Here is a 27,526-nt window from a genome sequence, read left to right on the forward strand (position 1 = left end):
GCGGGGGGGGGGGGGGGGGGGGGCCGCGTAGAGCGGCTTCCGACCGGCACCGCGCCAGTAACCCACCTTGGCCACTAAGGGGCAAGTTAGCACGGCCAATCCACCTAACGCAGTTTTTGGACTGTGGGAGGAAGCCGGAGCATCCGGAGGAAACCCACGCAGACACGGGTAAAACTGCGGACTCCGCACAGATAGTGACCCGAGGCAGGAATTGAACCTGGGCCCCTGGCTCTGTGAGGCAGCAGTGATAACCACTCTGCCCCTGTGCCGCCCCCCTCACCGAAACAGATGAAATTAAGCTCCGAGCTTGAGGTTTTTGATTTGAGAGATTTACAAATCGACAATCTGCGAAGCTGGCATTTGAACTGCTTGGAAGGCTGCAATGCTCACCACCAGGCGATCATCGCTACCTGTCCCTTGTCTGTATCACCACTCACTGTGTGAAAATGTTCGTCCTCACATACCCACTGTATCTCTTGCCTAAAACCTTAAACCTAACTCCCATATTCCTTGTGCCATCGGCTATTGGGAACAGATTTTATTTGTCTGCCTTACCTAAACTGGTCATAATCTTGCACACGTCAACCTTCTTTGCTTGTAGGTGAACAACCCTAGCTTCTCCGACCTAAACCTTGTAGCTAAATCCACGGAGCTGTTCTGATAAAATGAATGAAATGAAAATCGCTTATTGTCACAAGTAGGCTTCAAATGAAGTTACTGTGAAAAGCCCCTCGTCGCCACATTCCGGCACCTGTCCGGGGAGGCTGATATGGGCATTGAACCGTGCTGCTGGCCTGCCTTGGTCTGCTTTCAAAGCCAGCGATTTAGCCCTGTGCTAAACCAGCCCCTGGTCTCTCAAGGATCTTTTCAGCTTTCCGGGAATGTGGTGACCAACTGAACACAATGCTCTAGTTGTGGCCCAACCAGTGACTTATTAAGGTTCAGCATAACTTCCCTGCGGTTTTTACTCAATGTATGAGGGCCCGGCTCCCACATGTTTCGCTACCTGTCTCAGCATGTCCTGCTACCTTTCATAGACTGCTGTACCTGAATCCCCAGCTCCCTTTGTCCCTGTACACTTTCAAACAGTGCCACATATTGCTTCTCACTATCCCTTCTCCCAGAGTGGGCCATGCCACACTCCTCTATTAAATTTCACCCACTGTTGGCTGCCCATTCTGCTGGCCTATCTCTGCCCTGTTGCAGTTTTATTTTAATTTTTAAAATTTAGGGTACTCCATTTTTCTTTCCAATGAAGGGGCAATTTAGCGCGGCCAATCCACCTACCCTGCACATCTTTGTGTTGTGGGGGTCAAACCCACTCAGACACGGGGAGAATGTGCAAACTCCACACGGTCAGTGATCCAGGGCCGGGATTGAACCCGGGTCCTCGGTGCCGTGAGGCAGCGGTGCTAACCCCTGTTGCATTTGACTGGTATCATCTGTGGTGTTGGGTGCTCTGGTGCACAGATGAGCCAACACAGTTGTATGTGGTACAACTCTATTTTATTATAACTCTTATAATACAGTTCGTTCTGGATACTCTGCACGTGCTGTCTCCCTGAGTGTGTTTGGCAATAGTTGTGTCCTGGTTCTCCTCTGCAGCTAATACTGACCACCGGGGGTCGTGTCTGTGCTTTTATATCTTTCTGTCATTGGTTGTGGTGTTGTGTGTTCTGATTTGTCTGTTGGTGTGTCTATCATGATGTGTGTGTTTGAATATCATGACATCATCCTCACTATTTGCCACACCTCCAGATTTGGCATCATCGACAAATTTTACTCTGTATTCCAATATCCAAGTCGCAAAATACACAGTTCTCCGAGAGCTGATCGAGGAGGAACACCTTTGTCTAACATCCTGCAGACTGTAAAACAGGCAGAAAAAACAAAGAGATGGGGGTGAATTCTACGCCGGCGGGCTTCTCCATCCCACGGGATTCCCGGAGGCGTGGAGTGGCTACAATGGGAAATCCCATTGGCCAGCAGAGATACAGAGGGAGGTGAGCGTGGAAGTTGAGGAGGTATTGGCCATCGCTTTCCAGTCTCTCTTAGACTCAGGGCTGGTGCTGGAGGACTGGGGAATTGCAAATGTTACTGCCCTTGGTCAAAATAGGGTGTAAAGGTCGGCCCAACAAAAACTACAATCCGGTCGGTTTAACTTCACTGACGGGGAAACTTCCAGAAACAATGAGTGAAATACTCCCATCTGAGACGAAGCCCCATAGCGGAGGTAGGCTGGGTGTGTTTCCCACTGTTGACAGGTTGGATTCTCCCGGTCTGAGACTAAGTGCTGACGCTGGCGTGGGAACAGTGGCGTTTTACGCCCGATCCCCCATCTAGTGGGGGGCAGAGTAGCGTGGAGCCCCCGACTTTACCTGCGGATACGGGCGGAGAATTGCCGGCTCTGTTGGCGTGCATGTGCGCGGCTGCGGCCTGGCGCACGGACCCGGCCTGCCACATATTGTCCTCCATTAACCCCCCTCGCCACCCCCTGGACCACCCCCCCCCACCAAGCCATCACCAAAGTCCCCCTGCCCGCGGAATGGCTCCCCCCACCGATCGGGGGCGGAGCGTCGGGGGAGGGCCTCAGGTGGCGTCCCGACGGCGTGCGGCGTAGTTTTGGAGGGGGCGGAGCATTGCAAAAGCGGCGCCGCCCCTGATTTCGGCACAATCGGGGATTCCCCGTCCGATCGCCGAACGCGATTTCAGCGTAGCCGAGCGAAGAATCCCATCCCACGTCTTTTGGCCCCGACCGCATTAATTATGCATCTGGGTTTTAGCGACAGGTTTGATTGCACGCATCCTGCCATCATATGTGGGTGGCGTATTTAAAAGACGCCTCGCACCACTAACCCACCGCTGAAGAAAGAAGACTGACCTCCAGGACCATTCTGATTTTAGAAGCTGGACCACTTGGTGACACTGAAGCTGGAAGATCCACGTCCAGATGTACATCCCACCCCTGCTCTGGTATTCCAGAATCCAGGGTTGCTGGCGGCCTCTGTCCCTGACTCTGGAGGCAGCCCCTGGCATTGTTCAAGTGAGCCCTGACTTCTGCCACGCCATGTTCTTCCAGACATCTTCCGGGTTGGCGTGTTTTCCCGCTGGCATTGTGGAAAATCAGGACTGGGGGAAAGATTCCGGTCGGACATTCAAATGCATCCCGTTCGTGGGATACAAATCAGTTTCATGCCAACATCCAGTGGGTTTCCTGATCCACCCTGGCTGGCACCGATGGAAGATCCCGTGGGAAATTAGGGGCTGGTTTAGCACAGTGGGCTAAACAGCAGGATTGTTATGCAGAACAAGGCCAGCAGCGCGGGTTCAATTCCCGCCCCAGCCTCCCTGAACAGGTGCCGGAATGTGGCGACCACGGGCTTTTCACAGTAACTTCATTGAAGCCTACTTGCGCCAATAAGCGATTTTTATTATTATTATTAAATTCAGAGTGGCATGAAGCCAATCTTTGGGCCTCCCGCTGAATTATCCCTTTGCCCTCCATTGACCCCGTCGGCGGGGGCATGGGAGACTTCCACCCAATATTTCAGGACAAAATTAATCAGCACTTGGGAAAATGCGGATGAATTCAGGAAAGCTGCGTGCAGTTGTTACGGGCAAATCATGTTTAACTAACTTGCTGGAGTTCATGGATGAGGTCATTGAGAGGGCCGAAGAAGGTAACGCTATCGAAGTGGTGCACATGGACTCCCAAAGGCTTTCAGTAAAGTGCCACACAACAGACTTGTGAATAAAGTTAGAGTTCATGGGATGAAAGTGACATGAGCAACATGGATATCAAAGTTGGCTGAGCGACAGGAAAAAAGAGTTGTGGTTAATGGATTTTGTTTGGACGAGGTGAAGGTACACAATGGAGTTCCCCAGGACCGCATTAATTGGCACTGGAAACATAGACATATCAACATAGAAAGTAAGAGCAGGAGGAGGCCATTCAGCCCTTCGAACGTGCTCCCCCATTCATTCTGAGCGTGGTTGAGCATCCAACTCAATAGCCTAATCCCACCTCCCCCCCCCCCATATTCTTTGATCCCCTTCACCCCAAGCATTCGGACCCCTGCGCTTCCCGATATTTATTAATGATCTAGGTCTTGCTGCACAGGGCGCAGTTTAAAACTTTGTGGACGATATGCATTTTGAACTGCGAGGAGGATAGTGTAGAGCTTCAAAAGAACATAAAGAGGTGAGTGGAATGGGTGGACAAGTAGCAGATGAAATTCAATGCAGCTCAGTTATGGCAGTATGGAGTACAAAGCAATGGAAGTTCTGTTAAAGTTGCTTGGGACATTTGTTCAAACTCTGCTGGGACATTGCGATCAGCTCCGGGCCCCACACTCAAGGAAAGACGTGAAGGCTTTCGAGAGTCTGGGATAAAAACAAAGAAAAAAGAACCTTTGAGCACAGGTACAGGCCCTTCGGCCCGCCAGGTTTGCACTGACCATGCTGCCCATCTGAGCTAAAACCCCCTACACTTCCTGGGTCCATATCCCTCATTCCCATCCTATCAATGTATTTGTCAAGACGCCCCTTAAACGTCACTATCGTCCCTGCTTCCACCACCTCCTCCGGCAGCAAGTTCCAGGCACCCACTACCCTCTGTGTAAAAAGTCTTGCTTTCGTACATCTACTCTAAACCTTGCCCCTCACACCTTAAACCTATGCCCCATAGTAATTGACTCTTCCACCCTGGGGAAAAGCCTCTGACTATCCACTCTGTCTATGCCCCTCATAATTTTGCAGACCTCCATCAGGTCGCCCCTCAACCTCCGTCGTTCCAGTGAGAACAAACCAAGTTTATTCAACCTCTCCTCATAGCTAATGCCCTCCATACCAGGCAACATCCTGGTAAATCTTTTCTGCACCCTCTCCAAAGCCTCCACATCCTTCCGGTAGTGTGGCGACCAGAATTGAACACTATACTCCAAGTGTGGCCTAACTAAGGTTCTATACAGCTGCAACATGACGTGCCAATTCTTATACTCAATTCCCTGGTCGATGAAGGCAAGCATGCCGTATTCCTTCTTGACTCACTTTTCCACCTCCATTGCCACTTTGTGACCTGTACACCTGTGCATTTGACAATGTCCCTCGTGGCAGGCTGGTGCAAAAGATTAGATCACATGGGGTCAGGGGTGAACTAGCTGGATAGATTCAGAACTGGCTGGGCCATAGAAGACAGAGGGTAGCAGTGGAAGGGTGTTTTTCCGAATGGAGGTCTGTAACTAGTGGTGTTCCGCAGGGATAAGTTCTGTGACCTCTGCTCTTTGTAATATATTTAAATGACTTGGAAGAAAACATAGTGGGTCTGATTAGCAAGTTTGCGGATGATACTAAGATTGCAGGAGTTGCGGATAGTGATGAAAATTGTCAGAGAATACAGCAGGACATAGATAGGCTGCAAAATTGGGCAGATAAATGGCAGATGGAATTTAACCCGGACAAATGCAAAGTAATGCATTTTGGTAGATCCAATTCAGGTGGGAGCTATAAAATAAATGGCAGAACCATCAGGAGCATAGAGACGCAGAGAGACCTGGGTGAGCAGGTCCACAGATCCTTAAAAGTGGCAGCACAGATGGAAATGGTGGTTAAAAAAGCATATGGCATGCTTGCCTTCATCGGACGGGGTATCGAGTATAAAAGCTCGAAAGTAATGTTACAATTATAGAGAACGTTGGTTAGGCCCACATTTGGAATACTATGTCCAATTCTGGTCACCACACTACCAGAAGGACGTAGAGGCTTTCGAGAGAGTACAGAAAAGGTTTACCAGGATGTTGCCTGGGATGGAGGGTATTAGCTATGAGGAGAGATTGAATAAACTGGGATGGTTCTCCCTAGAGAGACGGAGGCTGAGGGGCAACATGATAGAAATGTATAACATTAGTAAGGGTATAGATAGGGTGAACAGTTGGAGGCTTTTTCCCAGGGCGGAATTGGCAACTACAAGGGGACACAGGTTCAAGGTGAGGGGGGAAAGGTTCAGAGGAGATGTACGGGGGAAGTTTTTTACACAGAGGGTGGTGGTGGCCTGGAATGCACTGTCAAGTGAGGTGGTTGAGGCAGATACGTTAGCGACCGTTAAGACTTATCTGGATAGGCACATGAACAGTCGGGGTATAGAAGGATACAGGCGGTCGGACTAGATAGGACGGGTGATTGGCGCAGGCTTGGAGGGCCGAAGGGCCTGTTCCTGAGCTGTTTTGTTCTTTGTTCTTTGTACACCCAGATCCCTCTGCCTATTAATACTCTTAAGGGTTCTGCCATTTACTGCATATGTCCCCACCTGTGTTAGACCTTCCAAAATGCATCGCCTCACATTTGTGCGGATTAAACTCCGCGGGTGCGGGTGTTGCCACCTGGGCTGGGTGTTGGAAGATGGTGCAGAAGTGACAACCAGAAGAGAATTGGATAAATTCATGCAAACAAATATACACATTGCAGAGCGATGGGGAACGAGTGCGGTTTTGGGGGGAGTGGGAGGAATGGATTGCATTGGCCAAGGGCTGCTGGAACAAAGGTCTGAATGGGCCGTTTCTGGGCTTAACGTTTCTGTGATTCGACTCATCCTGAGTGGCTTTGATTATTCCTGAGCCTGCCAGACACCGATGGGCTTCAGCGGCAAACATCTGGAGCGAGACTTGATTCTCTCATCTGCCGCCACAGTCAGTGCTGTTACTATTGAAGCGAGTGTCCCTGCAGGAGCCGATTCCCAAACCCATCACTTGATTTTCAATCCAGCTGCTCCTGAGCTCCTCGCCCGTCTGCAGCCTGACAGCAAGGTTAATTCTCAATCTCGGCTGGTGACCTAATGAAGAATTTCTTTCCTTCAAGGTATTCCCACTGTGTGCAGCGTTGCCTGGGTGATTACAAAACTCCAATTTGAAAACACTGAGTGAGTACTGTGCTCTCTTTCAATAAAATTTAAGGTTCGGACTTAAAGCAAATCAATGAAATGAAAATAAACCAGGGTCGATAAATCTAAAGTGAGTTAAATTCTGATCAGAAACTCGGGCAGGACCTTTTTAGCCCAGGTAGCAGTGGGAATGTGGAACTCGCTACCACAGGGAATAGTCCGCATCAACATCCTGGAGGTTGCCATTGACCAGAAACTGATTAGTCATGTAAGTACTGTGGCTACATACGCAGGTCAGAGGCTGGGAATCCTGGCGGGATTCTCCACCCCCACGCCGCCGTCGAGGTTCACGACGGCGTGGAACGGCCCCGGTCCCGACCGATTCAGGCCCTGACAATGGGCCAGGATCGGGGCCGCGTCATCTACACGCGCCTGGCCTTGTCGCCCGCGTAAAAGCGGCGCCGCATAGGTGACGCGGCCAGCGCCGCATAACGGGCGTCATCCGCGCATGCGTGGTTGCCGTCCTCTCTAAGTCCGCCCCGCAAGAAGATGGCGGACGGATCTTGCGGGGCCGCGGAAGGAAGGAGGTCCTCCTTCAGAGAGGACGGCCCGACGATCGGTGGGCACCGATCGCGGGCCACCCCACATCTGAGGTACGCCCCGGTGCAGGATCCCCCCTCGCCCCCCCCGCAGGCCGCCCCCCCAGTGTTCACGCACCGCCCACGACTGCAGCGACCAGGTGTGGACGGCGCCGGGGGGGAACCCGCCGTTTTGGCCTGGCCGCTCAGCCCATCCGGGCCTCAGAATAGTGGGGGTGCCGGAGAATCGCCATTTTGGGTGTCTCCGGCGATTCTCCGGCCTGCGGCCCGCGAAACTCGACCGGGCCGTTCCCGCCTCTTGGGAGAATCGCGGGAGGGCGGCGGACCGGCGTCCCCGGAAATTTTGGCGGCCCAGGCGATTCTCCCAACCGGCGTGGGAGTGGAGAATCGCGCCCACCTGTCTCCCCAAAGCCTATCCATCATATACAAGGCACAAGTCACGAGTGTGATGGACTACTCCCCACATGACTGGATGAGTGCAGCTCCAACGACACTCAAGGTACCTCCATAGCGGGCGGCACGGTGGCGCAGTGGTTAGCACTGCTGCCTCACAGTGCCAAGGACCCGGGTTCGATCCTGGCCCCAGGTCACTGTCCGTGTGGATTTCTGCACATTTTCCACGTGTCTGCGTTGAATAGCCACGCTAAATTGACCCTTAATTAGAAAAATTAAAAAATAGATACTTCCATAGAGTCCCGTAGAATCGCTGCAGTGTAGACGGAGGCCATTTGGCCCGTCGAGTCTGCACCAAGAGCATGGCGTTGTGAGGCAGCAAATCTAACCATTGTACCACCGTGCTGCCCTTGACAGTGGTCACTATCCAGGACGAAGCAGCCATCATGATTGCTCCCCCTTCCACAAACATTCGCTCCCTGCACCACCGATGATCAGTGGCAACCGTGTGTACCATTTACGAGATGCACTGCAGGAACTCGTGAAGATTCCTTAAGGCAGCACCTTCCAAACCCACGACCACTACCATCGAGAAGGACAAGAGCAGCAGATACCTGGGAACCCCACCACCTGGACGTTCCCCTCCCAGTCACTCACCGCCCTGACTTGGAAATATATCGCCGTTCCTTCACTGTCGCTGGGGAAACATCCTGGAACTCTCTCCCTAACAGCACAGTGGGTGTATGTACACCACAGGGACTGCAGCAGTTCAAGAAGGCAGCTCTTAAGGGCAATTAGGGATAGACAATAAAACTGACCTAGCCAGCGTCACCCCCGTCTCTTGAATGAATAAAAAATAGATGAATGGCCTCAAAATCATTTACGGGGAAGCTGGAAAAATATATGCGGGAAAAAGGAATAATATGGTATGTTGGTCGGGTTGATGAAGTCCGAGTGACAGAAGGTTCATGCGGTGTGTCTTGACCAGGTTAACAAGGGGTGAACTAGCTCCCCTCTTTGTCCCACCCCTGAGTTGGTTAAAATAGAGTTTCTAATTGAAAGGGAGGTGATGTTGTCAATTTAATATATGCAGTGGTTAGCACTGCTGCCTCACAGTGCCAGGGACCCGGGTTCGATTCCGGCCTCGGGTGACTGTCTGTGCGGAGGCTGCACATTCTCACTGTGTCTGCGTGGGTTTCCTCCGGGTGTTCCGGTTTCCTCCCACAGTCCAAAGGTGTGCAGATTCGGTTGCTGGGATAGGCCTGGGGGGTGGGCCGAGGCAGGGTGGTCTTTCAGAGGGTCGGCGCAGACCCGATGGTGTAACGAAAAGGGTTTCCTTTACTCCACAACAGGCTGGTGTTGGGTGTCACAGATAACTGTGGGTGTCTCTCTCCTGCAGGTGTTGAAACCACCACCCGGAAGTGTCGCACTGGGACAGCTTCGCAAGAGAGAGGGGGCAAGTCTCGCTGGTTATACCTAACCAGTGAGGTTGTCCTTATGCCACACCAGTTACCTTGACTGCCACCTACGCCTGTGTGAGTCTCTCTCCTGTGATGGTGAAATGTCACCCGCAAGCTGGTTTAGCACAGGGCTAAATCACTGGCTTTTAAAGCAGACCAAGGCAGGCCAGCAGCACGGTTCAATTCCCGTACCAGCCTCCCCGAACAGGCGCCGGAATGTGGCGACTAGTGGCTTTTCACAGTAACTTCATTTGAAGCCTACTTGTGACAATAAGCGATTTTCATTTCATTTTCATTTCAAGCGCCCCACTAGTGCAACTTCACAAGAGAGAGAGAAAGAGGGACCACTGTTTCTTCCTGACCAGTAGCCTCTCTTGAGTGAGCGTGTTCGCAACGCTCAGATTTCCTTTTCTGGCCTTGGCTATGGGATTATGTCCTCCAATTATTGTGACTTGACAAGAGCGGACAGTGAAAGGAAGGTGAGACCACAATAATGGTAGTTTTAAAATCATTGATTTATTCAAGAGAAATTAAGTCTTCTGCAACTCAGATTACCCCACACACACAAACACCGATTATGAAATACTATGTGTAAAACAAGAGACTAAATGGCACATCGAAAATTCTTACAGCTTACACAGATTTACTTTAGCGACGCAAACACAGATATATTCACTCACCCACCCCAAACCTCAACAAGCTATACTAATTGGGAGTTTTCTGTGAGCTGGAGGAAAATACTCACCGCTCCAGGGACAGGATAGTGAAAAAAAAAACGTTGGCACAGATTTCTTTAGATCTTCTTCCAAGCTGGCCGGTCCTTGCGGCTATTGCTCCTCCGGTTCTCGTGGTCTGTTTTCAGCAAGGCGAAGCGTGAGTCAGGTCAGGAGAGTAGAGTTCTTCCAACAGTTCCTCAGACTTGACATTTTAAGGGCAAAACTCTGAATGGGTCAAATACTGACCCTCCCACAGGTGAGTTCCAGGACAAACGAAGCCTTTCTGATTGTTGACAGGATGGAAGTGATTAAGTTCCCCAATCAAAAGATGTCATAATGTAATTTTATTTTAATCAGTACCCTTACAAAAGCTTGCAATGTCTCTAGTTTCTGCTGGTCTCTTGACAATGGTCGCTGGAGATAACTTTAATTGTTATCTCATTAAGCAATTTTGAGTCCGTCTGGCCGGGGCAGCAAGTGATTTGCATTTCCACTGCCCCTGGTCCCTGAATGAGATTAGGCCGTTTCATGACTCCCGGCCTGTTTGTCTTGATTCAGTTGTCTGCCTGCAGGCATGGTTTGTACAGCAATCTGTCCTTTTAAAATGGAATGTCCTGTTCCAACATGTCCAGTTCATTTTGGTCCTTTGATGAGTTTGCTACAACTTACAATGGGCTGATTGGCCTCCTTCTGCACTGTGAGAACTCTATGGATTCTATGGATTCACTGTGCGCGGCTCCGTGCAAGAAATAAGCCAGTTTGGTTACTCCGGTTGAGAAGAGTTAGTTTCGGGGCAGCGCGGTGGCGCAAGTGGTTAGCACGGTTGTCTCACGGCGCCGAGGCCCCAGGTTCGATCCCGGCTCTGGGTCACTGTCCGTGTGGAGTTTGCACATTCGCCCCGTGTTTGCGTGGGTTTCACCCCCACAGCCCAAAAGATGGGCAGGGCTAGGTGGATTGAACACGCTAAATTGCCCCTTAATTGGAAAAAATGAATTGGATACTCCAAATTTATTTAAAAAAAAAGAGTTAGTTTCTTGCTGAAAATGGCGAACTACCCACTAATGCAAAAATAACATGCACAGAATCCCCCATTCCCCCCCGCTCCCCGCACCTAAGGCATGCAAAAAAGACTGAAATTATTGCAGAGTATCAGATATTAAAAATACTTGGGAAGTCACAAGTCAAAAAGAAAGATTATTTGCAGAGTGTCCAGGTGCTTGTTCGCAGTGGGCAGGTCCCAGTCCACAGTGTTTGCGGGATTCGTGTGGGGGAGGGGGATTCTCACTTGGGACCATGGTATTGATTTTGAATCCTTCTTTACAAACTCTCAGTCGGCAGCAATGGTGACCTTTTTCAAATCACAAACAGTTCATCTTTGATGAGGGAGGTTTCAGATGGAGATTGGGTTCAGACTGTTGTTAACCGTGGCAGTCTCTCTCCGACCACACAAAATCTCATGGACGCGGTTTGCCCCTTTTTTGGGGGAATGAACTCCGGAGGGAAGAGCATTGTGCCGCCCTCTGGTTGCACTGTCAGCTTTTCCCACCGTATAGCCAAAAGAAATCCTGAAGGTGGGTCCCACGACGTCATACTGACAGATCTGGGCGCCTTTTTTAAAGGATTCCCCCCCCCCCCCCCCCCCCATGAACGTGGGACCCCTTCACCGGCACAGCACCAACCACCAAACCACAAACATGGGAGGACCCCCTCTCCACAGACACCGGAACCCCCCCCCCCCGAGAATCCCCCCTCCCCGCTTCCCAACAACCCCGAATCTCCCCAATGGAATCCCTGTTGTTAGTGCCGGGGACAGTACCAGGCGGCAGTGCCAGGGGACAGTGCCAGGGTACTGCCTGGGAAAGACTATCTGCCCCTGGGGGCTGTACCTATCAGTGTGCTCCCGGCACGTTCTCTTCACCTGTTCCCTGTTTTGGGACTTGTCATAATATCCACTCATGTATATAATGAGATGCAGACAGGCAGTGATTGACACACAGGATAACCAAGGAACACACAAGACCCATAACGACCAATCACCAGACAGGACACCACCACTATAAAGCACAGAGGGCATTAAGACTCTCCCTCTCTCTACAGGACACAGCTACTGAGATAGTTAGAGTGCACAAGCCAGTGAGCCCTAGCACCATGACGTAGAGAGTTAGTCTGGTCAAGCCAGTAGGAGGTTATCAGTTAGATTGATAGAGTGTCAACTCACAGCAGACTATGTACAACAATCAGGAAGTTCAATAAAACAGTGTTGGACCATCTCCTATGTCAGAAGCCTGTTTCTAGTTTCACTGCATCCAGTTGCAGTCAACGTTGAACCAACTTACTTAACACATCAGGACTCCCGTTGAATTCTCCGTCCCCTCCGGCTCTACCAGGGGTGAAAGATTCCCACCCAGTACCTTTTCAGCCAAGAGCTGGATCACGTGACCGCTCTCTGAGCGCTCCATAAGACCTGCTGTCTCCATAAAAGCAGCTTGCGTCCTTCGCAAATGCAAAATAGTAGTTTCTGTAGCCAGTGTCCATAATCTACAAGGCTCAAGTCAGGAGTGTGATGGAATACTTTTCACTTGCTTGCTACAGACGCACAGGAACACTACTACCTATAAGTTCCCTAGCAAGCCACACACCACCCTGACTTGGAACTAAATCAGCGCTCAAAATATGAATATACAAATCCTGCCATTCATTCAGTCTACTCTCCATCATCAGCAAAGTGATGGAAGGAATCATCAACAGTGCTATCAAGCAGCACTTACTCAGTTCAAGGACCCCCAGTTTGGGTTCCGCCAGGGTCACTCAGCTTCTGACTTCATTACAGCCTTGTCTCAAACATGGACAGTAGTTCCAGAGGTTGCCTGCTGCCTTTCCCTTCTAGCTGGGTAGGAATATTATGTTGCAGTGAATAGACAGTCGCGTAATCAATGGAAGAAATTCTGTGCCGTTTCCCATTAACATTTTGCGATGCTTCCAGATGCTGGGATGTCATTGAAGATTCTCCATGCTGGTGGATTATCAAAGGGCCAATCGTGACTTCTGTTGCGGTAAGTAATACCAAAGTCAAATTGAGCCTTTTAAATAAGAATGCAAGGCCTTAAGAAATCGGAACAGGGTTGACCGTACATCCCCTCGAGTCTGCTCCAGCATTCAATACTGCCTGGCTGATTTTCAACCTCTACCCCAATTTACTGCCTGCTCCCCCTCTCACTTGAGACCAAACATCTATCTCGCAGCCTTAAGTAAATTCAACAGCCCGCTGAGGTAGGGAATTCCAAAGTGCTAACTTGGGAATTCGATGCCAAGAGGGAAGGAGATGCTGTAATATCCCACACGGCGCCCATGGAGTGGGAACGCTCGTCTTCCCTGTGTTCCTTGCAGAGTACAAGCTCTCCCGCTAGGGGTGGGGTATCTCTATTATCCAGTGTATATAAGGTCGGCCAGTAAGGCAACAACCAGAGAGAAGTACCCAGTAGGGGTCTACGGGGGGAGTGTAAATACACTGTTTGTAAATCCAACTTTGTTCTTACATTTACTCAGTTTGGACTCCCACCTGCTTATATTAAAGATGCTTTCTTTCAATACCTATTTCAACCTCCAGTAGCTGATGCTTTTTCAGTCGCATCGATGAGGTGGTTGGCGACTCCTGAGCTTTTATCCCTCTGTGCAGAGGAAGTACTTTAAACTGGTACTGGGGAGATACAAATGTTGCATTAAATTTATAGCTTAACTAGTTAAGCTACTTAATATAACTCCAGAAAACAGTTGAGTGATATTTCCAAACTTAGTTGAATAAAACGTGATAAATGTGGTAGGGCAGGTGCAGTGCTGCAGTGGGAGCATGTGGGAGATGGTGGACACCTGTGCTTTAGATTCCCTGACCAGAGGAAACAATCTCTCAGTGTCTACGCGACGCTGGTATTTAATTATTTCGGCCAGTTGTACCATGGCGCGTCTGTCATGTGAGAGTACCTTTAAGAAATGGGTGTTTATAAATGGGTGTGTATAGAAATATCTGTAGTGAGAGTACCTTTAAGAAATGGGTGTTTATAAATGGGTATGTATATAAATATCTGTAGTGAGAGTATCTTTAAGAAATGGGTGTTTATTACTGCTGTGATGTCAGAGAGTGGGTGGAGCTGGGCTGTCTGTCAGCTTTTTACTTTTGTTTTTGAGCCGGCTGCAGGGTGTGTTTTAGTTTTGTTTTCAGTGTTGGAGCTGAAGCCAGACAGAGCAGATGTCTGCTGTCCTCTCTGCAATGAAAAGACTATCTCTTGATCATTTGGTGAATTCAGAATTATAAATGTTTTCAGTAGTGACTTTAACCTGATGTGCTTCTGTTAAAGGTTATGTTTTTTTTGTAAGTCTTCTGGGTGTTAAAAGGACAGCGTAAGCATTACTTAGTGCTGTATTCTTTGGGGGTTGTATTTGAATTAATGGTTGCTAAGATGTTCACTGTTTGTTTGAAAAAGTTTAATTTGAGTTCATAGAATAAACATTGTTTTGCTTTAAAAAATACTTTTCCATTTCTGCTGTCCCACACCTGTAGAGTGGGCCGTGTGCTCCCCATACCACAATCTATTAAAAGTTGTGGGTCAGGTGAACTCCATGATACACTTTGGGGTTCTCTAAACCCTGGCCCATAACACGTCTTGTGGCTGAGTTGGCAGACCAGCTGACCCCAAGACGTGAATATGGCCATTAAAGGAGTGTTCATGATTTGTGTGACCATCAGCCCATCAGGCTGATCAGCAGCCCAAGAATCTCAGCACTCCATGCTGTTCTTTAAGGGGGAATAAAAAGGGTGCCAAGTACAACATTAAACATTTATTTGTGTTCACTGGGGCTGGGTCAAAATCCTGGAATACGTACCCTAGCAGCATCATGAATGTGTCAACACCAGCAGGCATATGGGATACTTGCCTTCATTAGCCGAGGCACAGAATATTAGAGCAGAGAGGTTAGGATGGAGCTGTGTAAAATGCTCATTAGGCCACAGAGTACTGTGTTCAGTTCTGGATGCCACACTATGGAAAGGATGTGATTGCACTGGAGAGGGTGCAGAGGAGATTCACCAGGATGTTGCCTGGGCTGGAGCGTTTCAGCTATCAAGAGAGGCTGGATAGGCCGGGTTTTTCTTTATTCATTTACGGGATGTGGGCATTGCTGGTTCGGCCAGCATTTATTACCCATCCCTAGTTGCCCTTCAGAAGGGGTAACACGGTAGCATAATGGTTAGCACAGTTGTTTCACAGCGCCAGGGTCCCAGGTTCGATTCTCGGCTTGGGTCACTGTCTGTGCGGAGTCTGCACGTTCTCCCCGTGTCTGCGTGGGTTTCCTCCGGGTGCTCCGGTTTCCTCCCACAGTCCAAAGATGTGCTGGTTTGGTGGATTGGCCATGATAAATTGCCCTTAGTGTCCAAAAATAAAAACATGGGGTGGGGTTACTGGGTTACGGGATCGGGTGTGGGTGTGGGCTTGGGTAGGGTGCTCTTTCCAAGGGCCGGTGCAGGAACGATGGGCCGAATGGCCTCCTTCTGCACCGTAAATTCTATGATTCCTGATTCAATGGGCCGAGAATGTCACCCCAATGACAGCGAAGGAACGGCGATATATTTCCAAAACAGGGTGGCAAGTGACTTGGAGGGGAACCTCCAGGTGGTGGGGTTCCCAGGTATCTGCTGCTCTTGTCCTTCTAGATGGTAGTGGCCGTGGGTTTGGAAGGTGTTGTCGAAGGAACCTTGGCAAGTTACTGCAGTGCATCTTGTAGATGGTACACACGGCTGCCACTGTTCATCGGTGGTGGAGGGTTTGAATGTTTGTGGAAGGAGGAGCAATCAAGTGAGCTGCTTTGTCCTGGATGCTGTCGAGCTTCTTGAGTGTTGTTGGAGCTGCACTCACCCAGGCAAGTGGAGAGTACTCCATCACACTCCTAATTTGTGCCTTGGAGATGGTGGATAGGCTTTGGGGAGTCAGGAGGTGAGTTACTCACTGTAGGAATCCTGGCCTTTGACCTGCCCTGGTAGCCACAGTACTAGTCCAGTTCAGTTGCTGATCAATGGTAACCCCCAGGATGTTGATTGTTGTTCCCTTAGAGCAGAGAAGGCTGAGGGTGGACCTCATTGAGGTATATAAAATGATGACGGACATAGATAGGGTAGATAAGAAGGGGATTCTCCCCTTAGTGGAGTGGCCAATCACCACATCCATTGATTTAAGGTAAGGGTCACGAGATATAGAGGGGATTTGAGTAAAACCCTTTTCACCCAGAGGGTGGTGGGAGTCTGGAACTCGCTGCCTGAAAGGGTGGTGGAGTCGGGAACCCTCACAATATTGAAGAAGCATTTAGATGAGCATTTGAAACGCCAAAGCAAATAAGGCTACGAACCAAGTGCTGGAAAATGGGGTTAGAATAGAGAGGTGCTTGATGGCTGACACAAGCATGATGGATTGCATCAACCGCACTGCCCTCATCTGCACACCTTGTCACCTCCTCAAAAACTTCAAACAAATTTGTTGGACATGATCTCTCCCTGACAAAGCCATGCTGACTATAAGAACATAAGAACTGGGAGCAGGAGTAGGCCACCTGGCCCCTCGAGCCTGCTCCGCCATTCAATGAGATCATGGCTGATCTTTTGTGGACTCAGCTCCACTTTCCGGCCTGAACACCATAACCCTTAATCCCTTTATTCTTCAAAAAACTATATATCTTTATCTTAAAAACATTTAATGAAGGAGCCTCTACTGCTTCACTGGGCAAGGAATTCCATAGATTCACAACCCTTTAGGTGAAGAAGTTCTTCCTAAACTCAGTCCTAAATCGACTTCCCCTTATTTTGAGGCTATGCCACCTAGTTCTGCTTTCACCCGCCAGTGGAAACAACCTGCCCGCATCTATCCTATCTATTCCCTTCATAATTTTATATGTTTCTATAAGATCGCCCCGCATCCTCCTAAATTCCAACGAGTACAGTCCCAGTCTACTCAACCTCTCCTCGTAATCCAACCCATTCAGCTCTGGGATTAACCTAGTGAATCTCCTTTGCACACGCTCCAGCGCCAGTGCGTCCTTTCTCAAGTAAGGAGACCAATACTGAACACAATACTCCAGGTGTGGCCTCACTAGCACCTTATTCAATTGCAGCATAACCTCCCTAGTCTTAAACTCCATCTCTCTAGCAATGAAGGACAAAACTCAATTTGCCTTGATCCTTGATTAATACTTGCCTCTCCAAGTGGAAATTCATTCTGTCCATCAGAGTTTTGTTCAATAATTTCCCCACCACTGGTATTGGACTCACCGGGCTGTAATGACCTGGTTTTCCCCTACTACCCTTCTTGAATAACGGTACCACATTAGCTTCCTCCAGTCCTCTGGCACCTCTCCTGTGGTCACAGAGGATTTGAAAATTAGCGTCAGAGCCCCTGCAATCTCCTCCCTTCCCTCACACAGCAGCCTAGGATACATGTCATCTGGGCCTGGGGACTTGCCCACTTTTAAACCCACTAAACCTGCTAACACCTCCTCCCTCTCGATGCTAATCTGTTCAGTTATATCACAGTCCCCCTCCCTGCTTTCTATACCTACATTGACCTTCTCCATATTGAACACAGATGCAAAATATTCATTTACTCCCTCACCTTTGTTGCTCTGCTCCACACACAGATTGCTATGTTGGTCCCTAATGGGTCCTATTCTTTCCCTGGTTACCCGCTTGGCCTTAATGTACTAATAAATCACCTTGGGAGTTTCCTTTATTTTGCCCGCCAGTGTTTTCTCATGCCCCCTCCTCCCTCTCCTAATTTTTTTTTTTAAGTACCCCCCCTTGCACTTCCTGTATTTCCCCAGGGCATCTACTGTTCTGAGCCCCCTGTACCTGCCATCAGCCTCTATTTTTACCTCACATAATCCTGTATACCTCTTGACATCCAGGGTTCTCTGGACTTATTGGTCCCCCCCCCCCACACCTTTACCTTTAGGGAACATGTTCAGAAAAATTCTCCATCGGCGGAATTCTCCGGTCCCAACGGCGTGGGGTGGCCACAACGGGAAACCTCATTGGCCAGCTGCGGGAACGGAGAATGCGGCTGCCGGCGGGGGTGCACCGCGTCGGAAAACGCGGCTGGCTGGCGGTCCGGAAAATCCTGCCCGTTGGCTTTGTAATCCCTCACGTGGATGTAAACAATCCCATGGCCCTGGGGTGAATTCCTGTACTGGCCTCCCCGAACAGGCGCCGGAATGTGGCGACTAGGGGCTTTTCACAGTAACGTCATTGAAGCCTACTCGTGACAATAAGCGATTATTATTATTATTATTAATTCCCCTTGGTTCCCTCACCTGTATTCATCCCTGAACCGAAAGTTAATCTATGCATTCAATTCACACTCATGTGGATGGGACCCGCCAGTTGTATAGCAGACCAGGCTCAAAGGGCCGAATGGCCTACTCCTGCTCCTGTTTCTCACATTCTCCGCTCTTTTCCTTCCGCAGATCAATTTTGTACTTTTTATGAACATCATCCGGATCCTGGTCCAAAAGCTGATCCCCAAGGAGATCCACACAGCTAATTCCTCTCAGTACAGGTGAGCTTGTTGGGCAGGGTGAAGAAGCTTGGCACACCTGGCACAGTGGTTAGCACGGCAGCTTCACAGCTCCAGGGTCCCAGGTTCGATTCCCGGCTCAGGTCGCTGTCTGTGCGGAGTCTCCCCGTGTCTGCGTGGGTTTCCTCCGGGTGCTCCGGTTTCCTCCCACAGTCAAAAGATGCGCGGGTTAGGTGTGGTTAAGGGCCGATGGGCTGAATGGCCCCCTTCTGCACTGTAGGAATTCTATGGTTCGTGCAGTGCATTCCGGATCGCAACAACTTGCCGAAGTTTTTCTCATCTCCTCTCGGGTTCGTGTTACCTTCTTCCCACGGATGGCAGGCCTGTCGTATGAAGCGAGATTGGGGAAACTGGGCCTGTAATTTGAAGAATGAGTGGTGATCTTATTGACACCTCCAAAGTACTTGATGGGACAGACAGGTTGTGGGCAACATGTTTCCCCTGGTTGGGGAGTCTTTAACCAGGGGACAGAATTTCAAAATAAGGGGGATCCCACTTAAGGCCGAGATGAGGAGAAATCTCTTTGCGCAGTGGGTTGTGACTCTTCGGAATTTTCCACCTCTGTGGAAGCTCAGTCACTGGGAATGTTTAAATCGGAGATTGATAGACTTCAGGGGCGAAATTCTCCGGTATCGGCGCAATGTCTGCCGACTGGCACCCAAAACGGCGCAAATCAGTCGGGCATCGCGCCGCCCCAAAGGTGCGGAATGCTCTGCATCTTTGGGGGCCGAGCCCCAACCTTAAGGGGCTAGGCCGGCGCCGGACGAATTTCCACCCCGCCAGCTGGCGCGGAAATGACATCTCCGGGCGGCGCATGCGCGGGAGCGTCAGCGGCCGCTGACGGCATTCCCGCGCATGCGCAGTGGAGGGAGTCTCTTCCGCCTCCGCCATGGTGGAGACCGTGGCGAAGGCGGAAGGGAAAGAGTGCCCCCACGGCACAGGCCCGCCTGCGGATCGGTGGGCCCTGATCGCGGGCCAGGCCACCGTGGGGGCACCCCCCGGGGCCAGATCGCCCCGCGCACCCCCCAGGACCCCGGAGCCCGCCCGCACCGCCTTGTCCCGCCAGTAAGGTAGGTGGTTTAATCTACGCCGGCGGGACAGGCATTTTAGCGGCGGGACTTCGGCCCATCCGGGCCGGGGAATCGCGGGAGGGGGGCCCGCCAACCGGCGCGGCGCGATTCCCGCCCCCGCCGAATATCCGGTGGTGGAGAATTCGGCAACCGGCGGGGGCGGGATTCACGCCAGCCCCCGGCAATTCTCCGACCCGGCGGGAGGTCTGAGAATCTCACCCCTGATTGACAACAATGTAAAAGATTATGACACCCACTAAAGATTAGTGGGTGTCAAAGGCATTGAAGTGTCCAATCAGTCATGATCGTATTAAAAGGCTAAGCAGGCTTGACGGGCTGAATGGCCTACTCCTGTCCTTATGTTCCTATATCGGAGTCCTCTGGTTACCAACCCTCTTGTCTGCAAAAACAGCTCTTTCCCCGTCAGCTCTATCAAAACCCCCACATTAATACTTAACCCCTTGATTTGGGCAGAACGGTAGCACAGTGGTTAGCACAATTGCTTCACAGCTCCAGGGTCCCAGGTTCGATTCCCGGCTGGGTCACTGCCTGTGCGGAGTCTGCACGTTCTCTCCGTGTCTGCGTGGGTTTCCTCCGGGTGCTCCGGTTTCTTCCCACAGTCCAAAGATGTGCAGGTTCGGTGGATTGGCCATGATAAATTGCCCTTCGGGTCCAAAAAGGTTAAGTGGGGTTACTGGGATAGGGTGGAAGCGTAGTAGGGTTCTCTTTCCAAGGGCCGGTGCAGGCTCGATGGTCCGAATGGCCTCCTTCAGCACTGTGAATTCTATGATTCTACGATCCTATGTTTCCAACCCTGCCCACTTCTACGTTTCCCAGAATGCATGCAGCACCCTCGCCGATCAAATGGCCATTCACTGATTGTGCAGGGACTTGCAGTTTGAAAAGGGCGGTCGCTGTTTCCTACCCGTTCAAGGCAGTGTAGAGTGACACCAATGTTCCTGGCCCAAATGGAGATGATTGGCCTTTCCAGCACTCCAGATTTTAATTGGTTCACCACCGGTGGATGTGCCTCCGGTTGCCTCGACTACAAGCTCTGGAATTCCCACCCTGCAGCTGTGTAGAACCTTAGTTAGGCCACACTTGGAGTATAGTGTTCAATTCTGGTCACCACACTACCAGAAGGATTGTGGAGGCTTTAGAGAGGGTGCAGAAGAGATTTACCAGGATGTTTACTTGGTATGGAGGGCATTAGCTATGAGGAGTGGTTGAATAAACTCGGTTTGTTCTCACTGGAACGACGGAGGTTGAGGGGCGACCTGATAGAGGTCTACAAAATTATGAGGGGTATTGAGAGTGGATAGTCAGAGGCTTTTCTCCAGGGTAGAGGGGGCAATTACTAGGGGGCATAGGTTTAAGGTGCAAGGGGCAAGGTTTAGAGTAGATGTACGAGGCAAGTTATTTTACACAGAGGGTAGTGGGTGCCTGGAACTTGCTGCCGGAGGAGGTGGTGGAAGCAGGGACGATTGTGACGTTTAAGGGACATCTTGACAAATACATGAATAGGATGGGAATAGAGGGATACGGACCCAGGAAGTGTAGAAGATTTTAGGTTAGGCAGGCGGCAAGGTCGGCGCAGGCTTGGAGGGCCGAAGGGGCTGTTCCTGTGCTGTACGTTGGTCTTTCTTAAATCTCACCACTCTCTTCCTTTGGGTACCCTGTGAACCGTGGGCTGGGTCCTCTGGTCGCCGACGCCGAAATCGCATTCGGCGATCGGCCGGAGAATCAAAGTTGCCGACCAAATCGGGGGCGGTGCCGCTTTCTCCATGCTCCGCCCCCTCCACCGGCGGCCTCAGGACATTACCTGAGGTCTGCCCCACGACCGGACAAGTTCGCGACGGCGTCGGTCACGTGTGGTCTCATTCGTCAGCAACTCGGCGTAGTCGAGTCTAGCGCCGTCACAGTCGGGGGAGGGCCGATCCGCGGGCAGGGGAGACATTTTCAGGGGCCGGGGGGCAGTGTGGGAGGGGGGCTCGGAGCGCGCGAGCCGGCCAAAGGGGGGGGGGGGGACAAGTTCGCGGGCCGGGCCCGCGGGCGGCCGCTGCCACGTAGCCCGGTGCGGCTGCTGCGGGCCGCCGGCCGTGCGCATGCGTGGCTACGGAGCCGGCAATTCTCCGGGCTGTATCGGCGCTCGAGCCGGGTGCTCTACACTACCAGCATGCTAGCCTCTGACCAAACGGAGCATGTGTGGCCGTTTCACGCCATTCTTTCTGTCGCAAAACGCCACCGTTCCCACGCCAATGTGGGGACATAGCCTCAATATCGAAGAATCCAGCCCCCTATCTCTTCGACCAAACTTTTGGTCCTCTGACTTAATATCTCCTTCAGTGTCAGTGTCAAATTCTGTCTGATAAGTTGTGTGAAATATTTTAAACACCTTACTATGTTATACAAATAGAAGTTGTTATTATGGGCAATGTTTGGGAAGGGGGGGGCGGGCGGGGGAAATGAATTGATAAATTTAAGCCCAGGGTTATTGAGCAGTTCTGTGGATCCGAGACGCTGGAGTCACTCCAGCTCGATCTCTGTGCTCCGACCTAAGTCAGCTCCGGTCAATGGGTGGATTCCAATATCGACGTGCTCCAACTACTTGTTCTCCCCTCTCTACACAGGCGACTGACAAAGTCAACCCTGCTCTTGGTCCCCCTGTTTGGTGTGCACTACATCGTGTGTGCTTTCCCGCCTGATGGTGCGGTGTTGGCTATCAGGATTTATCTCGATCTCTGCATCGGATCGTTTCAGGTACGGTGAACTTTGAACCGTCTCGGGCGCGGTGACCTTCTTTGTGAGGACTCGGTGCCGCCGTGATGTCACTGGGTTCGCTGGTGGTGTTGCCTCAAGCATCCTCGTCACCGTACAATCTCTCGGCGCAAATGGGGGCCTTAATCGACCTTTGAAAGGGCTGCCTAATTTGTCACTCACCACCACCTGGAGGTTCCCCTCCAAGTCCCTCACCACCCTGAATTGGAAATATATCGGCCGTTCCTTCACTGTCGCTGGGTCAGAATCCTGGACTTCCCTCCCTAACAGCAATGTGGGGGTACCTACACCACATGGAGCGCAGCGATTCAAGAAGGCAGCTCACCACCACCTTTCTCAAGGGCAATTAGGGTTGGGCAAAAATCCTGGCCTTATGCTGTTCACAATCCAAGAATGAATGAAAAAGATTCCGATTAAGCCATTGTGTAAAACAAAATCCCTCCCAAGTTTCCGTTCATTCTTTGGCCAACCACTCAAAACCCTGGTCCTCTGGTTATTGTCCCGTCTGCCACTGGAACCAATTTCTCCCGATCCGTTCCACATTAGCCCTCATAACCTTTGAACACCTTTCCGAAATATCCTCGTCACCTCCTTTGTCCTGCAGAAATCAATCCCCGCCTCTCCAGTCTGCCCACGGGGCTGAATCGGCCTTGGCGACGGCGTAGTGGTATTGTCACCGGACCAGTAATCCAGAGACCCAGGGTAATGGTCTGGGGGGCCCAGGTTCGAATCCCATATTTAAAATCAATAAAAATCTGCAATTAAAAGTCAGCGATTGTCGTAGAAACGATCGATAATACCCTTTCGGGAAGGAAATCTGCCGTCCTTACCCGGTCTGGCCTACATGTGACTCCAGGCCCACAGCAATGTGGTTGACTCTGAACTTCCCCCCCTCTGAAATGGCTGAACAAGCCACTCACTTCAATTAGGGATGGGAAATAAATTGAGGCCCAGCCAGCATCGCCCACATCCCACGGAAGAATGAGACATAAAATTCCGGTTCACCTCCTGTGAGTCTGGGCTTGTCAACTCTTCCGGATTGCCCCGGAGCCGCCATCGATCAGACATGAGGACAGTGCTGTGAATAACACCATGGAGAAAAGTCCCTTCTTCAATTACCACTAACATTCCTGTTTAGCACCTATTAATATATTAGAGATGGAAATTAAAATGTTTAAGGTTGGGCAGGCCGGAGGTGATATAAAAGCTCCTAGAATGGGAGATAAGGGAAGAGTGTCCACACCGTCTACTCGGCCAAGATGCTCTCCTTAGGGTATCTGAAATATTTTCTTGGGCTAGGGGGAGGAAAGTTCAAGGCCGGAGGGATTCCAAGCTCCCTGGATTCAGATCCAGTCGGTGCCTGACCGAGAGAGAATTCAGTTGACGGAACAATGAGGTAAAAACAGAAAATGTTGGAGATACTCGGCCATGTGGGGCAGCACCTGTGGAGCAAGAATGAGTCCGGTCGCCTGGAAAGGTCATCGGCCTGAAACGCTGGCCCTGTTTCCCTCCACGGATGTCGCAATGAGCTCCGTGGGTCGCGTTCGTTCCTCTGAATCAGAAGATTCTGTTTCAAGTTCCTCTCTGGAGTTTACAGCCGTCGTGAAATGCACATCGGGGAAGGTTTTCCAGACCCGCCCGCATCATCACGGGCGGAACGGAAAACCCGACGGACCGTTAAGAGGCCTGTTGACCTTGGGCGGGGGAAACACCCGCCTTATTTAAAAGCAATTCTTTCCTTTCTCTTACATGCTCGGTCCTGTAGCTCTCCTCACTCTTGCCAAATAAGAAAGGTAAATGTTTTCCGGAGTGTTGACCCCCTGTTCTCCGTTCCTTTGCAGGGTTTCATTGTGGGAGTGTTGTACTGCTTCCTGAATCAAGAGGTAAGTGGCGACTTTAATATAACACGTCAACCAATAACCTTTCTTGGCAGTCACTCTCCAAAGTCATCCCCTCTCAGCCGACTCAGACAGAGGAACTGCCTGCAATAACATTCCCTCTTCAGAGCCAAACACCACCAGTATCATGTGAAACACTCAATACATTGCCTGGGTAATGCATGTGTGTCTGTATGTATGTATGTGTGTGCCTTATGTGTATATGTGCGTGTATATATATGTGTGTGTCTGTATGTGTGTGTATATATATGTGATTTGATTTGATTTATTATTGTCACATGTATTGTATACAGTGAAAGTATTGTTTCTTGCATGCTGTACAAACAATGCATACCGTACATAGGGAAGGAAGGGGAGACTGCAGAATATAATGTTACAGTTATAGCGAGGTGTAGAGAAAAGATCAACTTAATACGAGGTAGGTCCATTCAAAAGTCTGACGGCAGTAGGGAAGAAGCTGTTCTTGAGTCGGTTGGTATGTGACCTCAAACTTTGGTATCTTTTTCCTGACGGAAGAAGGTGGAAGAGAGTATGTCCGGGGTGCGTGGGGTCCTTAATTATGCTGGCTGCCTTTCCGAGGCAGCGGGAATTGGAGACAGAGTCGATGGATGGGAGGCTGGTTTGCGTGATGGACTGGGCTACATTCACAACCTTTTGTAGTTTCCTGCGGTCTTGGGCAGAGCAGGCTCCATACCAAGCTGTGATACAACCAGAAAGAATGCTTGGATTGGATTAGATTGGATTGGATTGGATTTGTTTATTGTCACGTGTACCGAGGTACAGGGAAAAGTATTTTTCTGCGAGCAGCTCAACAGATCATTAAGTACATGGAAAGAAAAGAGAATAAAAGAAAATACATAATACGGCAACACAAGGTACACAATGTAACTACATAAGCACCGGCATCGGATGAAGCACACAGGAGTGTAGTGTTAATGAGGTCAGTCCATAAGAGGGTCGTTTAGGAGTCTGGTAACATACGGGGAAGAAGCTGTTTTTTGAGTCTGATTGTGCGTGTTCTCAGACTTCTGTATCTCCTGCCCGATGGAAGAAGTTGGAAGAGTGAGTAAGCCGGGGGGAGGGATCTTTGATTATACTGCCCGGGCAGCACTAGCATAGTGGTTAGCACAATTGCTTCACAGCTCCAGGGTCCCAGGTTCGATTCCGGCTTGGGTCACTGTCTGTGCGGAGTCTGCACATCCTCCCCGTGTGTGTGTGGGTTTCCTCCCACAGTCCAAAGATGTGCAGGTTAGGTGGATTGGCCATGATAAATTGCCCTTAGTGTCCAAAATTGCCCTTAGTGTTGGGTGAGGTTACTGGGTTATGGGGATAGGGTGAAAGCGTGGACCTTGGGTAGGGTGCTCTTTCCAAGGGCCGGTGCAGACTCGATGGGCCGAATGGCCTCCTTCTGCACTGTAAAAAAAAATTCTATTTCCCCAGGCAGCGGGAGGTGTAGGTGGAGTCAATGGATGGGAGGCAGGTTCGTGTGATGGACTGGGCAATGTTCACGACTCTCTGAAGTTTCTTGCAGTCTTGGGCCGAGCAGTTGCCATACCAGGCTGTGATGCAGCCTGATAGGATGCTTTCTATGGTGCATCTGTAAAAGTTGGTAAGAGTTAATGTGGACATGCCGAATTTCCTTAGTTTCCTGAGGAAGTATAGGCGCTGTTGTGCTTTCTTGGTGGTCGCGTCGACGTGGGTGGACCAGGACAAATTTTTGGAGATGTGCACCCCTAGGAATTTGAAACTGCTAACCATCTCCACCTCGGCCCCGTTGATGCTGACAGGGTGTGTACAGTACTTTGCTTCCTGAAGTCAATGACCAGCTCTTTAGTTTTGCTGGCATTGAGGGAGAGATTGTTGTCACTGCACCACTCCACTAGATTCTCTATGGTTCTCACGGGCAGCACGGTAGCATTGTGGATAGCACACAATTGCTTCACAGCTCCAGGGTCCCAGGTTTGATTCCGGCTTGGGTCATTGTCTGTGCGGAGTCTGCACGTCCTCCCCGTGTGTGCGTGGGTTTCCTCCAGGTGCTCCGGTTTCCTCCCACAGTCCAAAGATGTGCGGGTTAGGTGGATTAGCCATGATAAATTGCCCTTAGTGTCCAAAATTGCCCTTCGTGTCGGGTGAGGTTACTGGGTTATGGGGATAGGGGGAGGTGTTGACCTTGGGTAGGGTGCTCTTTCCAAGAGCTGGTGCAGACTCGATGGGCTGAATGGCCTCCTTCTGTACTGTAAATTCTATGCTACTATGATACTTCTATGATCTCCCTCCTGTATTCTGACTCGTCGTTATTCGAGATCCGGCCACTATGGTCGTATCGTCAGCAAACTTGTAGATGGAGTTGGAACCAAGTTTTGCCACGCAGTCGTGTGTGTACAGAGAGTAGAATAGGGGGCTGAGTAGGCAGCCTTGCGGGGCCCCGGTATTGAGGACTATTGTGGAGGAGGTGTTGTTGTTCATTCTTACTGATTGTGGTCTGTGGGTCAGGAAGTCGATGATCCAGTTGCAGAGTGGGGAGCCAAGTCCTAGGTTTTGGAGCTTTGATATGAGCTTGGCTGGGATTATGGTGTTGAAAGCAGAGCTGTAGTCAATAAATAGGAGTCTGATGTAGTAGTCCTTGTTTTCGAGATGCTCTTGGGATGAGTGTAGGGCCAGGGAAATGGTGTCCGCTGTGGACCGGTTGCAGCGGTATGCGAATTGCAGTGGATCAGGGCGTTCTGGGAGCATGGAGTTGATGCTCTTCATGACCAACCTCTCGAAGCACTTCATTACGACTGATGTCAGGGCCACCGGACGGTCTCAGCACTGCAGTCCCAGTGCTAGCCACTGCACCACATGCCACCCTATGTGTGTACAGGGGCTGGTTTAGCACAGTGGGCTAAACAGATGGCTTGTAAAGCAGAACAAGGCCAGCAGCGCGGGTTCAATTCCCGTACCGGCCTCCCCGAACAGGCGCCGGAATGTGGCGACTAGGGGCTTTTCACAATAACTTCATTGAAGCCTACTTGTGATTTTCATTTCATTATATATATGTGTGTGAACGTGTGTGCATCTGTATATGTGTATGTGTGTATGTACACTTGTGCGTTTGTATGTGTGTCCATATATGTGTGTGTGAGTGTG

At 50.5% G+C, this 27,526-nt stretch overlaps 1 protein-coding gene across 1 annotated transcript in view; it reads left to right on the forward strand.

Annotated features, from left to right (window-relative positions):
- The window catches only part of ghrhrl (growth hormone releasing hormone receptor, like), a 133,751-nt gene that overhangs the window by 89,973 nt on the left and 16,252 nt on the right, over nt 1–27,526 (forward strand). Inside the window, exons 8-12 of the mRNA XM_072508078.1 lie at nt 6,853–6,913; nt 13,026–13,095; nt 18,542–18,633; nt 22,352–22,481; nt 24,341–24,382. Of these exons, the coding sequence (XP_072364179.1) occupies nt 6,853–6,913; nt 13,026–13,095; nt 18,542–18,633; nt 22,352–22,481; nt 24,341–24,382 (395 nt within the window). The remainder of the gene's footprint in view (nt 1–6,852; nt 6,914–13,025; nt 13,096–18,541; nt 18,634–22,351; nt 22,482–24,340; nt 24,383–27,526) is intronic.

The sequence above is a fragment of the Scyliorhinus torazame genome, chromosome 6 (assembly GCF_047496885.1).
Source record: "Scyliorhinus torazame isolate Kashiwa2021f chromosome 6, sScyTor2.1, whole genome shotgun sequence".
In the NCBI taxonomy this organism is placed as follows: Eukaryota; Metazoa; Chordata; class Chondrichthyes; order Carcharhiniformes; family Scyliorhinidae; genus Scyliorhinus; species Scyliorhinus torazame.